This window comes from Oncorhynchus masou, chromosome 13 (genome assembly GCF_036934945.1).
Source record: "Oncorhynchus masou masou isolate Uvic2021 chromosome 13, UVic_Omas_1.1, whole genome shotgun sequence".
NCBI classification, from domain to species: Eukaryota; Metazoa; Chordata; class Actinopteri; order Salmoniformes; family Salmonidae; genus Oncorhynchus; species Oncorhynchus masou.
The window spans coordinates 25,780,634-25,797,758 of NC_088224.1; the positions used below are offsets into that span (position 1 = coordinate 25,780,634).

At 41.4% G+C, this 17,125-nt stretch overlaps 1 protein-coding gene across 2 annotated transcripts in view; it reads left to right on the forward strand.

Moving 5' to 3' along the window:
• The first annotated feature begins 4,819 nt into the window (after positions 1–4,819).
• lpcat1 (lysophosphatidylcholine acyltransferase 1) overlaps positions 4,820–17,125 on the forward strand; it is a 78,317-nt gene continuing 66,011 nt past the window's right edge. For both annotated transcript variants that reach the window (XM_064983339.1, XM_064983340.1), the window contains exon 1: positions 4,820–5,092. In XM_064983339.1, coding sequence (XP_064839411.1) covers positions 4,973–5,092 — 120 coding nt within the window. In that variant the 5' untranslated portion in view covers positions 4,820–4,972. The remainder of the gene's footprint in view (positions 5,093–17,125) is intronic.

Here is a 17,125-nt window from a genome sequence, read left to right on the forward strand (position 1 = left end):
TGATTTTGGACTGGTAGGGGTGAAATTACTGCTTTTTGGCCTACCCAAACATTGTGTCGGACAAACTGGGAATGATTATACCTGTGAAACATTCGAGAAGGGATTTAAAAAAAAAATGTTTTTATCTGCCTTCCAGGGTAAGCAGGTGCTTCGAGTCATGTGGCTCGGGGCTCAACCTGTGACGTGCTTTGTTCTCCGGAGCAGGGCGCCACTATAATGGGTGATCAGTGGGGTAGCGTTGAATGTAGAGCTGGATCAAATAAAAAGGAATATACCAAGTGTTTGTGATGCCCACCGTTTGGTGAGACATAGACCCGGTGGCAAAGGCGAGACAGAGGAAACTCTGTCTGTCTTGTTGAGCTTTGACACAGAGTTTCTACCTGATAATGTCAGGTTAGGTTACATTTGCTGTTCTGTGAGGGCCTATGTTTCTAACCCACTTCGGTGCATTCAGTGCCAAGGATTTGGACACGTTGCAGTGTGTAGAAGGGAGATCCCACGACGTGAGAAATGGGGCAGAAAGTTTCCTGTACTGAGGCAGTGAAGAGAGTAGAGGATATCCCAGTTGTGGAAAAAGTACTCAATTTTCATACTTGAGTAAAAGTAAAGATACCTTGATAGAAAATGACTCAAGTAAAAGTGAAAGTCACTCAGTAAAATACTTCTTGAGTAAGTATAAAAGTATTTGGTTTTAATTATACTTAGCATAATTAAGTATCAAAAGTAAATGTAATTGCTAAAATATACTTAAGTATCAAAAGTAAAAGTAAATAATAATGTAAATGTCCTTATATTTAGCAAACCAGAAGGCACAATTTTCTTGTTTTTTATTTATTTATGGATAGCCAGGGTCACACTCCAACACGAAGACATACTTTACAAACAAAGCATTTGTTTTGAGTGAGTCCGCCAGATCAGAGGCAATAGGGACGACCAGGGATGTTATCTTGACAAGTGTGCGATTTTGAAAATGTTCTTTCCTGTTAGGCATTCAAAATGTAACGAGTACTTTTGGTTATCAGGGAAAATAGTAAAAAGTACATTATTTTCTTAAGGAATGTAGTGAAGTACAAGTAAAAGTTATCAAAAATAGAAATAGTAAAATAAAGTACATATACCCACAAAAAACTACTTAAGTAGTACTTTAAAGTATTTTTACTTAAGTACTTTACACCACTGGGATAGCCTGAGGGTGAATGAGTCGACTGGGAGGCCCCCAGTGAGTAGGCCTGAAGAGAGAGAGCCAGAGAGGATGAGTTTTATTAAGGTTGGATTTCTTGAGTTTATTGCCATGGTGATCACCTACACTGACTGATGGAGCGGAAATCACAGAAGATAGATGTGGTAGTTGCAGCAGCAGATAACTATTTGGGTGTGAGAGATTTAAGTGCAGAAGATCTGCAGGAAGTTTTGAGAGAAGGGGTTCCATCCTCCCAGGCCAACGGCCTGATGTAGGATCATTTAGGGCCCAAGTAGTGGGATGGGGTGTTTTTTGGGGGGGATAGTGTATAAATGCAGGGTTAGATGGTGGTGCAATTTAAGTTTTTCCCATTCCCCTTTTCCCTTTTTTGGGGGGTGACCAAAATGTGCAATCCGCACTCCGACCTGCGAAAGGCAAATATACGCAACACACCATCTAAATAAAATCAAATCAAATGTATTTATATAGCCCTTCGTACGTCAGCTGATATCTCAAAGTGCTGTACAGAAACCCAGCCTAAAACCCCAAACAGCAAGCAATGCAGGTGTTGAAAGGCCAAAACCACCTAGGACGAAACCTAGAGAGGAACCAGGCTATGAGGGGTGGCCAGTCCTCTTCTGGCTGTGCCGGGTGGAGATTATAACAGAACATGGCCAAGATGTTCAAATGTTCATAAATGACCAACATGGTCAAATAATAGGTCTGGGACAGGTAGCACGTCCGGTGAACAGGTCACAATTCCATAGCCGCAGGCAGAACAGTTGAAACTGGAGCAGCAGCACGGCCAGGTGGACTGGGGACAGCAAGGAGTCATCATGCCAGGTTGTCCTGAGGCATGATCCTAGGGCTCAGGTCCTCCGAGAGAGAGAAAGAAAGAGAGAAAGAGAGAATTAGAGAGAGCATACTTAAATTCACACAGGACACCGGATAAGACAGGAGAAGTACTCCAGATATAATAAACTGACCCTAGCCCCCCGACACATAAACTACTGCAGCATAAATAATTTTGGCTGAGACAGGAGGGGTCAGGAGACACTATGGCCCCATCCGATGATACCCCCGGACAGGGCCAAACAGGAAGGATGTAACCACACCCACTTTGCCAAAGCACAGCCCTCACACCACTAGAGGGATATCTTCAACTTGTCCGTGTAGACCAATTTTGGTTTCCAATCTCTCCAAAAGAATGTGGTGATCGATGGTATCAAAAGCTGCACTAAGGTCTAGGAGCACGAGGACAGATGCAGAGCCTCGGTCTGATGCCATTTAAAGGTAATTTACCACCTTCACAAGTGCAGTCTCAGTGCTATGATGGGGTCTAAAACCAGACTGAAGCATTTCATATACATTGTTTGTCTTCAGGAAGGCAGTGAGTTGCTGCGCAATAGCCTTTTCTAAAAAAAATTGAGAGGAATGGAAGATTCGATATAGGCCGATAGTTTTTAAAATATTTTCTGGGTCAAGGTTTGGCTTTTTCAAGAGAGGCTTTATTACTGCCACTTTTAGTGAGTTTGGTACACATCCGGTGGATAGAGAGCTGTTTATTATGTTCAACATAGGAGGGCCAAGCACAGGGAGCAGCTCTTTCAGTAGTTTAGTTGGAATAGGGTCCAGTATGCAGCTTAAAGGTTTAGAGGCCATGATTATTTTCATCATTGTGTCAAGAGATATAGTACTAAAACACTTGTGTCTCTCTTGATCCTAGGTCCTGGCAGAGTTGTGCAGACTCAGGACAACTGAGATTTGAAGGAATACACAGATTTAAAGAGGAGTCCGTAATTTGCTTTCTAATAATCGTGATCTTTTCCTCAAAGAAGTTAATGGATTTATTACTGCTGAAGTAAAAGCCATCCTCACTTGGGGAATGCTGCTTTTTAGTTAGCTTTGCGACAGTATCAAAAATAATTTTCAGATTGTTCTTATTTTCCTCAATTAAGTTGGAAAAATAGGATGATCGAGCAGCAGTAAGGGCTCTTCGATACTGCACGGTACTGTCTTTCCAAGCTAGTCGGAAGACTTCCAGTTTGGTGTGGCGCCATTTCCGTTCCAATTTTCTGGAAGCTTGCTTCAGAGCTCGGGTATTTTCTGTATACCAGGGAGCTAATTTCTTATGAGAAATGTTTTTAGTTTTTAGGGGTGCAACTGCATCTAGGGTATTGCGCAAGGTTAAATTGAGTTCCTCAGTTAGGTGGTTAACTGATTTTTGCCCTCTGACGTCCTTGGGTAGGCAGAGGGAGTCTGGAAGGGCATCAAGGAATCCCTGTGCAGTCTGTGAATTTATATCACAACTTTTGATGCTCCTTGGTTGGGTCTGAGCAGATTATTTGTTGCAATTGCAAACGTAATAAAATGGTGGTCCGATAGTCCAGGATTATGAGGAAAAACATTAAGATCAACAACATCTATTCCAGGAATTCAGGGAACTCAATTTATCCGCAATACCCTAGATGCAGTTGCACCCCTAAAAACTAAAAACATTTCTCAGTCCCTACATGTAAATTGAAATTTGCTATCGTAAATGTTAGCAACACCTCCACCTTTGCGGGATGCACGGGGGATATGGTCACTAGTGTAACCAGGAGGTGAGGCCTCATTTAACACAGTAAATTCAGTCAGGCCAATCACATCAAGATAATGATCAGTGATTAGTTAATTGACTATAATTGCCTTTGAAGTAAGGGATCTAACATTAAGTAGCCCTATTCTGAGATGTGAGGTATCATGATCTCTTTCAATAATGGCAGGAATGGAGGTGGTCTTTATCCTCGTGAGATTGCTAAGACGAACACAGCCATGTTTAGTTTTGCCCAACCCAGGTCGAGGCACAGACACGGTCTCAATGGGGATAGCTGAGCTGACTACACTGACTGTGCTAGTGGCAGACTCCACTAAGCTGGCAGGCTGGCTAACAGCCTGCTGCCTGGCCTGCACCCTATTTCATTGTGGAGCTAGAGGAGTTAGAGCCCTGTCTATGTTGGTAGATAAGATGAGAGCACCCCTCCAGCTAGGATGGAGTCCGTCACTCCTCAGCAGGCCAGGCTTGGCAATCTAGTCTGCTGGAAAGCCACATGAAGAAGAAGAATTCTTCTTTAACTGATGACCCTGCTGCCATTTCTCTGACAGGGCCTCTCCTGTCATATAGAGCTACAACTTTCAAAGAAAATAATTCTAAATTATTATTATTATTATGACTGAATGAACAATAATGTTGAGCTATTTGCTGGATTATTGTCACCTACAGTCACATAAAGTTTTTACATAATTAAGGTAAACAAGAGAGACCCAAAGACGTCAAACTGAGTAACAAATTGACAGTTGGGTCAAGTGAGAGTGCAAGCACTACATCTTCACACTCATATGCACTCAAAGGTATCTGGCACATTTCAAAGTCACATTCCAGGAAAAGAGGTCATGTCCCACAAAACTCATATCAGTTGTCCCTGTGTGTGTCTGCCTGTGTCGTGACTCGTTTGTGTAAGTGTGTGGCATGTGTGCTGAAATTCTGGCACCACTATAAAAAAGATCCAACACCTTCCAAAGTGGTCAGTGTATGGCTCGCTACTACGCATGCGCAGTCCCAGTACATTGAAATTAGCCATCCTCCCTTCCCCGCCCCATTCAACGAGTTGATGTTTCTCGAGCATACCTATCAGCGCCATCAGTACATGTGTCGCTAGCCTAGAAAGTCGGTTTCAAAGAAGCATTGCCTGTTTATTGTGGAATAGAAAAACCGTTGCGAACTGATAAGTGTTAGTTTATTTGTTTTCAGTGATGAAGTTGCCAGATGAGCAGCATCCTTCCTTGGAGATTAGAGATAGGTCGGATTTGCCAACCCCTTTCAGAAATCCTTTCGTTCACGAGTTACGATTCACCCCCTTGGAGAAAATCAGGGTAAGCAACCGTTTAACTTTTGTTGAAATCGTATTTCATGAACATTCAAATATGTTCTAATGTTATATTTTGCCAGCCAGTTGGTCAGTTAACGGCACTCTGTGCTACAGTAGCTATTAGCTAACTAGCATGCTTGTTAGGTACCTGATGTTCTGCACCCACCAAGTTTTCTGTGCGTTTCAAGCGTGCCGCTGCATGTTATGGTCGAAGCTGCTAGAATAATTGGTATATATTGACCATAAGCTACATGTAGGGACTAAACTAAAATCTATACATATGGTGTATTTTATGGAGATTTGATTATATCAAGAAGAGTTTTAATTTACATAACATCAGAGCTAACTTTTTTGTAGCTATTGAATTGGTGATCTTGATTCTCGTAATTTGCATTTCAAACGTTTGCAGTGGATTTCCATGTCCAATTGCAGTTAACTGTAAAACTGTCCTAAATGACTGGGCAGCCTTCACTGTTCAAGGGAGGCTTGCCAACTGTGGCTTTTGAGTAGATCTGGGTCACACAAAAAAGGTGTTCGAGCCAAGGAATGTATAATTGAGTCCCTGTGTTTACATTAAATGTTCCATGTGTTGTCTTTTGCCCACCTCTCTCACTCTGTCATCTCCCTCTGTCTTCCTTCCATCTCAATTCAGTTCAAGGGGCTTTATTGGCATGGCAAACATATGTTTACATTGCCAAAGCAAGTGAAATAGATAATAAACAAAAGTGAAAAAAAAATAAGTACAGTAAACATTAACTCACAAGAGTTCCAAAAGAATAACGACATTTCAAATGTCATATGTGTATATACAGTGTTGTAATGATGTGCAAATGGTACACAATGGGAAATAAATGAACAGAAATATAGGTTGTATTTACAATGGTGTTTGTTCTTCACTGGTTGCCCTTTTCTTGTGGCAACAGGTCATAAATCTTGCTGCTGTGATGTCACACTGGTATTTAAAAAACGTTTTTGTATTTATTTAACTTTGATTTAACTAGACAAGTCAGTTAAGAACTAATTCTTATTTACAATGACTGCCTACCAAAAGGTCTCCTGCGGGGATGGTGTCTGGGATTTAAATATAAAATACATCAAATAAAAATATAGGACAAAACACATGCATAATCACTTTAACTGTACATACTACCTCAATTGGGCCGACCAACCAGTGCTCCCGCACATTGGCTAACCGGGCTGCTTCTGTATTGTGTCCCGCCACCCGCCAACCCCTATTTACGCTACTGCTACTCTCTGTTCATCATATATGCAGTCACTTTAACCATATCTACATACTACCTCAATCAGCCTGACTAACCGGTGCCTGTATATAGCCTCGCTACTGTATATAGCCTCGCTACTGTTTTTCACTGTCTTTCTACTGTTTTATTTCTTACCTATTGTTCACCTAATACCTTTTTTGCACTATTTGTTAGAGCTTGTAAGTAAGCATTTCACTAAGGTCTACACCTGTTGTATTCGGCGCGTGTGACAAATAAACTTTGATTTGATCACGACAAGAGCGACAACACTACATAAAGAGACTACATAAAGAGCATAGCAGCAACACAACAGGACAACATGATAGCAACACAACATGGTAGCAGCATAAAACAGGGCACAGACAACAGCACAAAGGGAAGAAGGTAGAGACAACAATAAATCACACAAAGCAGCCACAACTGTCAGTAAGAGTGTCCAATGATTGAGTCTTTGAATGAAGAGATTGAGATAAAACTGTCCAGTTTGAGTGTTTGTTGTAGCTCGTTCCAGTCGCTAGCTGCAGCGAACTGAAAAGAGAAGCGACCCAGGGATGTGTGTGCTTTGGGGACCTTTAAAAGAATGTGACTGGCAGAACGGGTGTTGTATGTGGAGGATGAGGGATGTAGTAGATATCTCTACGGGATATGGGAGTTTATCAAAATGGGATTTGTTTTGTAATTCTTTGCGGGTCTGTTTTTAATCTGAGGCAAATATGTTTCTCTGATCATACATTTGACAGGAGGTAAGGAAGTACAGCTCAGTTTCCACCTCATTTTGTGGGCAGTGTGCACGTAGCCTGTCTTCTCTTGAGAGCCATGTCTTCATTCGGCAGCCTTTCTCAATAGCAAGGCTATTCTCACTGAGTCTGTACATAGTCAAAAATTTCCTTAAGTTTGGGTATGTCACAGTGGTCAGGTATTCTGCCACTGTGTACTCTGATTAGGGCCAAATAGCATTCTAGTTTGCCCCCTTATTTCTTTAAATCCTTTCCAATGTGTCAAGTAATTATCTTTTTTGTTTTCTCATGATTTGGTTGGGTCTAATTGTGTTGCTGTCCTGGGGCTCTGTCGGATCTGGTTGTATTTGTGAACAGAGCCCCAGGACCAGCTTGCTTAGGGGGCTCTTCTCCAGGTTCATTTCTTTGTAGGTGATTGCTTAGTTATGTAAGGTTTGGGAATTGCTTCCTTTTTTAGGTGGTTGTAGAATTTGTAGATAATTAGTGGGTATCTGTATAAATCTGTTCTGCATGCATTATTTGTGAATTCTTGGTTGGCGAGTGGAACACCATTATTTTTGTCTTACTGAGATTTACTGTCAGGGCCCAGGTCTGACTGAATCTGTGCAGAAGATCTAGGTGCTGCTTTTGGCCCTCCTTGGTTGGAGACAGAAGCACCAGATCATCAGTAGACGTTTGACTTCAGATTCTAGTAGGGTGAGGCCGGGTGCTGCACACTGTTCGAGTGCCCTCGCCAATTCCTTGATGTACATGTTGAAGAGGGTGGGGCTTAAGCTGCATCCCTGTCTCACCCCGCCAGCCCTTTGGAAAGAAATGTGTTTTTTTGTGTGCCAATTTTAACCACACACTTCTTGTTTGTGTACATGGATTTGATAATTTTGTATGCATTTCCCCCAACACCACTTTCCCATGCATTTGTATAGCAGACCATCATGGCAAATTGAGTCTAGCTTTTTTGAAATCAATAAAGTATGAGAGAACTTTGCCTTTGTTTTTTTGTCAGTATAGGTGTGCAGGGTGAATACGTGGTCTGTCTTACTGTAATTTTTAGTAAAAAGCCAATTTGACATTTGCTCAGTACGTTGTTTTGGCTGAGGAAATGTACGAGTCTGCTGTTAATGATAATGCAAAGGATTTTCCAAGGTTGCTGTTGACGCATTGCCCCCAGTAGTTATTGTGGTCAAATTTGTCTCCACTTTTGTGGATTGGGCTGATCAGTCCTTGGTTCCAAATATTGGGGAAGATGCCAGAGCTAAGGATGATGTTAAAGAGTTTAAGTATAGCCAATTGGAATTTATGGTCTGTATATTTTGTAATTTAATTTAGGATACCATCAATCCCACAGGCCTTTTTGGGTTGGAGGGTTTGTATTTTGTCCTGCAGTTCATTCACTGTAATTGGAGAATCCAATGAGTTCTTGTTGATTCTAAGATTTGTATTTGATCATGTATATGTTTTTGCTGTTTGTTCTTTGTTATAGAGACAAAAAGATTGGAGAAGTGGTTTATCCATACATCTCAGTTTTGGCTAACTCTTTGTTAGTTTAGAGTTTTCCTATTTTCCCGGATGTGTTTAGATTCTATGGATTTTTCAATTACGTTGAGCTGATTTCTGATGTGCTGTTCCTTCTTTTTCCGTAATGTATTTCTGTATTGTTTTAGTGATTCACCATAGTGAAAGCATAGGCTCAGGTTTTCTGGGTCTCTGTTTTTGACTGGATCGGTTTCTTAATTTCTTTCTTAGGTTTTTGCTTTTGTCATTGTTGTTAATTTTCTTAGGCTGTCTGCTTACATTTTAGATTTGATAGGGAAGCTGAGAGGTCAAATATACAGGTTAGGTTTTCTACTGCCAAGTTTACTCCTTCACTATTACAGTGACACCTCTCCCTCTATGCTCCCTCAATTTACCTGTCTCTTCCTCTCTCTGTGTATCTAGTAAGAATAATTGACTCTGTGCCAATATGTGATGGTCAGTCAATCACCAGATCAATATGGTCACATGCACAGTTGTCCCCTTACTCTCTGTTTAGCCTTTCACACACAGCCTTGGGGCTTGGACATGCAGTTGTCAGTATCTGACCATGCTGCATAGGACAGAATGGCTGTAGCATACGGCATCATTCAGCAAATTATATATTTTGCTTGCACCAAGTCTGTGAGTAGCTAGTTAGTATTCTGATGAGTGTGATGTGTGGTTTTTCCTGTTGATGTTACCAGACATAACTTACTACCATTACAGTAACGTTTGACAGTGTACCAATACTCGGCTAGAGTTCTTTCTGGAAGTGCAGGAAATGTGGTTTGTCCCGTTCCTGGCTCCATGGCCTCTCTGCTCTCTCACAGCCCCAGGACCAGGGTGTGTCCCAGTCACTCATCCATATACTGTTCACTACAGCAACGCTCTCCAATCCTGTTCCTGGAGAGCTACCCTCCTGTAGGTTTTCACTCCAACCCCAGTTGTAACTAATCGGATTCAGCTTATCAACCAGCTAATTATTGGAATCGGGTGTGCTAGGTTGGAGTGTTTGTTTTATTTTTATTTCACCTTTATTTAACCAGGTAGGCCAGTTGAGAACAAGTTCTCATTTACAACTGCGACCTGGCCAAGATAAAGCAAAGCAGTGTGACACAAACGACACAGTTACACATGGACTAAACAAACGTACAGTCAATAACACAATAGAAAAGTCTATATACAGTGTGTGCAAATTAAGATTAGGGAGTTAAGGCAATAAATAGGCCGTAGTGGCGAAGTAATGACAATTTAGCATTAATACTGGAGTGTGAACTAGAGGTTGACCGACTATGATTTTTCAACGCCGAGTCCGATTTTTGGAGGACCAAAAAAAGCCGATACTGATTTAATTGGACAATTTTTATAAATATTTGTAATAATCACAATTACAACAATACTTGAATGAATAATCATTTTTATTTGAACTTAATATAATACATAAAATCTATTTAGTCTCAAATAAATAATGATACATGTTCAATTTGGTTTAAATGCAAAAACAAAGTGTTGGAGAAGAAAGTTAAAGTGCAATATGTGTCATGTCAAAAAAAGCTAACATTTAAGTTCCTAGCTCAGATATATGAAAAGCTGGTGGTTCAATATTCCCAGTTAAGAAGTTTTAGGTTGTAGATATTATAGGAATTATGACGCGTCGACTATTTCGCTCTATACCATTTGTATATCGTATAGCTTTGACTATTGAATGTTCTTATAGGCACTTTAGTATTGCCAGGCAAATCTTGTGAGTTGATAGGCTTGAAGTCATAAACAGCGCTGTGCTTCAAGCATTGCTAAAAGCTGCTGGCAAAACGCAGTCAAGTGCTGTTTGAATGAATTCTTGCGAGCCTGTTGCTGCCTACTACCGCTCAGTCAGACATGCTCTATCAAATATCAAATCATAGTCTTAATATAATAAACGCAGAAATATGAGCCTTTGATCATTAATTTGGTCCGGAAAGTATCACTTTGAAAACAAAATGTTTATTCTTTCAGTGAAATATGGAACCATTCCGTATTTTATCGAATGTGTGGCAACCCTAAGTCTAAATATTGCTGTTACATTGCACAACCTTCAATGTTATGTCATAATTATGTACAATTCTGGCAAATTAATTACGGTCTTCACAGAGTTCGCAAGGAGCCAGGCGGCCCAAACTGTTGCATATACCCTGACTCTGCTTGCACTGAACACAAGAGACGTGACACAATTTCCATAGTTAATATTGCCTGCTAACATGAATTTCTTTTAACTAAATATGCAAGTTTAAAAAATATATACTTCTGTGTATTGATTTCAAGAAAGGCATTGATGTTTATGGTTAGGTACATTTGTGAAACGATTGTGCTTTTTTCACATGTGCTTTTGTGAAATTACCCGTTTGGCGAAGTTGAAGTAGGCTGTGATTCGATGATAAATTAACAGGCACCTCATTGATTATATGCAACGCGGGACAAGCTAGTTAACTACACATGGTTGATGATATTACTAGGTTAACTAGTGATTATGTGAAGATTGTTTTTTATGAGAACTTTAATGCTAGCTAGCAACTTACCTTGGCTCCTTGCAGCCACAAGGTCCTTTTGACGCTGCACTCACATAAAAGGTGGTCAGCCTGCCACGCAGTCTCCTCGTGGATTGCAATGTAGTTGGCCGTAATCGGCATCCAAAAAGGCCGATTACCGTTTTGTAATAACTTGAAATCAGCCCTAATTAATCGGCCGTGCCGATTTTAATTGGTCGACCACTAGTGTGAACCTACAGGACAGTTGATCTCCAGGAACAGGGTTGGAGAACCCTGCTCTACAAGGTCAGGAAACTGGCCTCCATTTTGGCACGGAACATTTTGTGCCAGCAGTGGAAGATAAACACGGCAAACAAGTTTACACCTGCAGCAGGAGGCATGCTTTACACACACAAACTGCACACAGAGACAAGGGGTAGAACATGACTCGATAAAGGAGCAGAAACGATTGAGACTTTGGAACAGCGTTCAGCTTCTGAATCTGGTGCTAATTATTTCAGTCTCTGGATCTAGGCCAAGCTTCAGGAAATGTGCATTTCTATTCAATTGTATCATGAGCACGTTGACCTTTAATTTATTTTTATTTTTTAGAAGACAGTGTATCCAGTTGCATGTTTCTATCAAAGATTACATCTAAATGATAGTTAAACTCAGATCAAGGTCATAGTTAGGCTAGTTGGACAGAAAGGTGCTGGAGGCTACTTGGGCCTATCAGAGATGTTGAGTCTGTAAACTGTAGCAGGTGTCTAGTCTTGTTCTCACTAGCGTACGACCTGCTGTTACTGTGAAGGTGTCAGGGTGTTTTCTGTTCTATGTACACACCCGGGTTCATTTAAGAACCGTCTCTCTCTGCTTGAATATAAACTCTACTTCCCTTCGCCGCTGACAACAGATCCTTATGACTGGGTGATGTGTGTGTCTGTCACACCAACACGTGTAGCCACATTCCTACCTCGGGCCTCTCTCGCTCTCTCCCAGATGTCCTGTTTTGAAGAGGTTACAAAACAACAAAAACACTCCATATGAATTCACGTCACAATGAACCAAATAAAGATGTCACTCACTTATTGAACAGCTGAGGGGTCTGTATTGTAGTGACTTGTCTCTGTCTGCCATTTTGCCTAATGCTAGTCTTTGCATTCTTTGAGGTGTGTGTGTGTGTGGACATTAGGGTTAGTTTCGTATTTGTAGGATCCCCATTAGCTGCTACAAATTCATAGCTTTAACTAATTATGACATGTTAAGAAAATGTTGAGCAATGTAATAAAGTAATGACTTTTCAAATAAGTTACCTTACACGCTATGTTGGGCTGACAATTTGTTCCTTAACCTCTTGAATCTATATGGGCGCTATTTCATTATTGGATAAAAAAACGTGCCCATTTTAAGCTCAATATTTTGTCACAAAAAGATGCTCGACTATGCATATAATTGACAGCTTTGGAAAGAAAACACTCTGATGTTTCCAAAACTGCAAAGATATTATCTGTGAGTGCCCCAGAACTGATGCTACAGGCGAAACCAAGATGAAACTTCAAACAGGAAATGAGCAAGATTTGAGGCTGTTTTTCATTGTCTCCTTATATGGCTGTGAATGCGCAAGGAATGAGCCTGCCCGATCTATCATTTCCCCAAGGTGTCTGCAGTATTGTGACGTATTTGTAGGCATATCATTGGAAGATTGACCATAAGAGACCACATTTACCAGGTGTCCGCCCGGTGTCCTGCGCCGAAATGGGTGCGCAAACCTCAGCTGCAAGTATTTTTCCATGGGATTCAGAGAAGAAAGCAGGCTTCCACGAACGATATATCAATGAAGAGATATGTGAAAAACACCTTGAGGATTGATTCTAAACAGCGTTTGCCGTGTTTCAGTCGATATTGTGGAGTTAATTTGGAAAAAAGTTCGCCGTTTTGATGACTGCATTTTCGTTTTTTTTGGTACCCAAACGTGATGTACAAAACGGAGCGATTTCTCCTACACAAAGAATCTTTCAGGAAAAACTCCTCAATGAAAACATCCGAAGTTCTTCAAAGGTAAATGATTTTATTTGAATCCTTTTCTGGTTTTTGTGCAAATGTTGCCCGCTAAATGCTACGCTAGCTATCAATACTCTTACACAAATGCTTGTTTTGCTATGGTTGAAAAGCATATTTTTAAAATCTGAGATGACAGTGTTGTTAAGAAAAGGCTAAGCTTGAGAGAGAGCATATTTATTTCATTTTATTTGCGATTTTCATAAATCGTTAACGTTACGTTATGCTAATGAGCTTGAGGCTATAACTGGATACAGGTTTTTTTCATAGCCAAACGTGAACAAAACGGAGCGATTTGTCCTACACAAATAATATTTTTTGAAAACCTGAACATTTGCTATCTAACTGAGAGTCTCCTCATTGAAAACATCTGAAGTTCTTCAAAGGTAAATGATTTTATTTGAATGATATTTTTGTGAAAATGTTGCTGGCTGAATTCTAGGCTTATAGCTATGCTAGCTATCAATACTCTTACACAAATGCTTGTTTAGCTATGGTTGAAAAGCATATTTTGAAAATCTGAGATGAGTGTTGTTAACAATAGTCTAAGCTTGAGAGCAAATATATTTATTTCATTTCATTTGCGATTTTCATGAATAGTTAACGTTGCGTTATGCTAATGAGCTTGAGGCTATAAATAGGATCCCGGATCCGGGATTGCTCGATGCAAGAAGTTAAGAACCTCCTAGCATATCATTACAGCAGTATATACCGGTATGTTAGCTAGTTGCCTAACGTTAGTTGGCTACTTATACATCAAACTTGCCAGTATATTAACGATATGCTATCTAACTACCCAACGTTTATTGACCAGATCATTCCCGTCATTCTTAGCTTAGCTAAATGGTATAGTCATTGTGCGTTCTCAATGGACATTCGGGTGCTTTCATAAATTCACTCTGGCTATCTACTCCGATTTCACATCACTCTCGTATGAGTGCAGCAGAGTGCAGAATCATGCATTTATGAGCGCTCCATGTCCGTTGAATATGGCTGCTGTTCGTAAACGTCGGCAAAAAAGCGTAATTAAGTTGTTGCCAGCAGGACAGTTAGTCACCAACACTATGGATAACATGACAACTGCCTAACCAGCTCGGCAAGCGCAAGTAAAATTGTCAGTGGTCTCATTTGTCTGGAAGAAGCTATCCAACATTAGCTTGGGTGCTTGACTGCCGCTGTCAGGTCAGAACACTCAAATGAACTCTACTCCTTGGCCGGTGCTTCCTGTGTGCGCTCCGAGAGTGAATCAGTCTGCGTTTACAAATGGACGATCTGACAACAAGCTCTGAATTTACGAGAGCACTCTGGCACTCAACATTGAATTTAAGAACACACCAGATGCTCCATATACTCAACTAGTCTAGAGAAGGCCTTTAATTAGCACAACATTTTTCAGCTGTGCTAACGTAATTGCAAAAGGCTTTTCTAGTGATCAATTAGCCTTTTAAAATGATAAACTTGGATTAGCGAACACAGCGTGCCATTGGAACACAGGAGTGATGGTTGCTGATATTGGGCCTCTGTACACCAATGTAGATATTCCGTAAAAAAATCTGCCGTTTCCAGCAACAAAAGTCATTTACGACATTAACAATGTCTACACTGTATTTCTGACCAATTTGGTGTTATTTTAATGGACAAAAAATGTGCTTTTCTTTCAAAAACAGGGACATTTCAATGTGACCCCAAACTTTTGAATGGTAGTGGGAAATATATGTGTGTGCAACTTCATTTTTGTATTTATAGCTTCCAGTTCATTCGCCGTTAGTCAGCACCTCTAGGCTAAATCATTTTCTCTGAGTGTGCGCCAGCTCATTCTTTTTGTTTAGTCTTTTATCCATAACAATGTGTAGGCATCCCCTAGAGTCCAAAATGTGACATCAGCTAGCATTTATCAAATGTTATTTGTCACATGCACGGAATACAACAGGTGTAGACATTACAGTGAAATGCTTACTTACAAGTCCTTAACCAACAATGCAGTTAAGAAAATCCCCCCCCCCCCCAAAATAAATAAAAGTTGGCGATAAGAATAACAAATGATTAAAGAGCAGCAGTAAATAACAATAGCGGGGCTTTACACAAAGTCAATGTGGAGGCTATATACAGTGGGTACCGGTACAGAGTCAATGTGCGGGGGAACCAGTGTCGAGGTAATTAAGGTAATATGTACATGTAGGTAGAGTTATTGAAGTGACTATGCATAGATAATAACAGCAGCGTTCTGGGGGGGGGGGGGGGGTGTAATGCAAATAGTCTACGTAGCCATTTGATTAGCTGTTCAGGAGTCTTATGGCTTGGGGGTAGAAGCTATTTAGGAGCCTCTTGGACCTAGACTTGGCGCTCCGGTACCACTGTGTGCAGTAGCTCGCGTGCAGTAGCTGCCGTGCAGTAGCAGAGAGAAGTCTATGACTAGGGTGGCTGGAGTCTTTGACAATTTTTAGGGCCTCCCTCTGACACCGCCTGGTATAGAGGTCCTGGATGGCAGGAAACTTGACCCCTGTGATGTACTGGGCCGTACGCACTACCCTCTGTAGTGCCTTGCGGTCGGAGGCCGAGCAGTTGCCATACCAGGCAGTGATGCAACCCATCAGGATACTCTCGATGGTGCAGCCTTTTGATGGTCTGAGGACCCGTGCCAAATCTTTTCAGTCTCCTTAGGGGGAATGGGTTTTGTCGTGCCCTCTTCACGACTGTCTTGGTGTGCTTGGACCATGTTAGTTTGTGGACACCAAGGAACTTGAAGCTCTCAACCTGCTCATTTACATTACATTTAAGTCATTTAGCAGACGCTCTTATCCAGAGCGACTTACAAATTGGTGAATTCACCTTCTGACATCCAGTGGAACAGCCACTTTACAATAGTGCATCTAAGTCATTAAGGGGGGGGTGAGAAGGATTACTTATCCTATATGCTCCACTACAGCTCCGTCGATGAGAATAGGGGTGTGCTCAGTCCTCCTTTTCCTGTAGTCCACAATCATCTCCTTTGTCTTGATCATGTTGAGGGAGAGGTTCTTGTCCTTGCGCTACACAGTCAGGTCTCTGACCTCCTCCACATAGGCTGTCTCATCGTTGTCGGTGATCAGGCCTACCACTGTTGTGTCCTCAGCAAACTGAATGATGGTGTTGGAGTCGTGCCTGCCAGTGCAGTCATGAGTGAACAGGGAGTACAGGAGTGGACTGAGCACGCATCCCTGAGGGGCCCCTGTGTTGAGGATCAGTGTGAGGATGTGTTGTCACCTACCCTTACAACCTGGGGGCGGCCCGTCAGGAAGTCCAGGATCCAGTTGCAGAGGGAGGTGTTTAGTCCCAGGGTCCTTAGCTTAGTGATGAGCTTTGAGGGCACTATGGTGTTGAATGCTGAGCTGTAGTCAATGAATAACATTCTCACGTAGGTGTTTCTTTAGCCCAGGTGGGAAAGGGCAGTGTGGAGTAGAATAGCGATTGCATCATCTGTGGTTCTGTTGGGGCGGTATGCGAATTGGATTGGGTCTAGGGTTTCTGGGATAATGGTGTTGATGTGAGCCATGACCAACATTTCAAAGCACTTCATGGCTACAGACTTGAGTGCTATGGGTGGTTAGTCATTTAGGCAGGTTACCTTGGTGTTCTTGGGCACAGAGACTATGGTGGTCTGCTTGAAACATGTTGGTATTACAGACTCAGACAGGGAGAGGCTGAAAATGTCAGTGAAGGCACTTGCCAGTTGGTCAGCACATGCTCAGAGTACATGTCCTGGTAATCCGTCTGTGAATGTTGACCTGTAACTTTTTTGGGATAGGGGGCAGCATTTGGAATTTTGGATGAAAAGCGTACCCAAAGTAAACTGCCTGCTACTCAGGCCCAGAAGCTAGCATATGCATATGATTGGTAGATTTGGATAGAAAACACTCTAAAGTTTCCAAAACGGTCAAAATAATGTCTGTGAGGAGAACAGAACTGAAATGGCAGGCGAAAACCT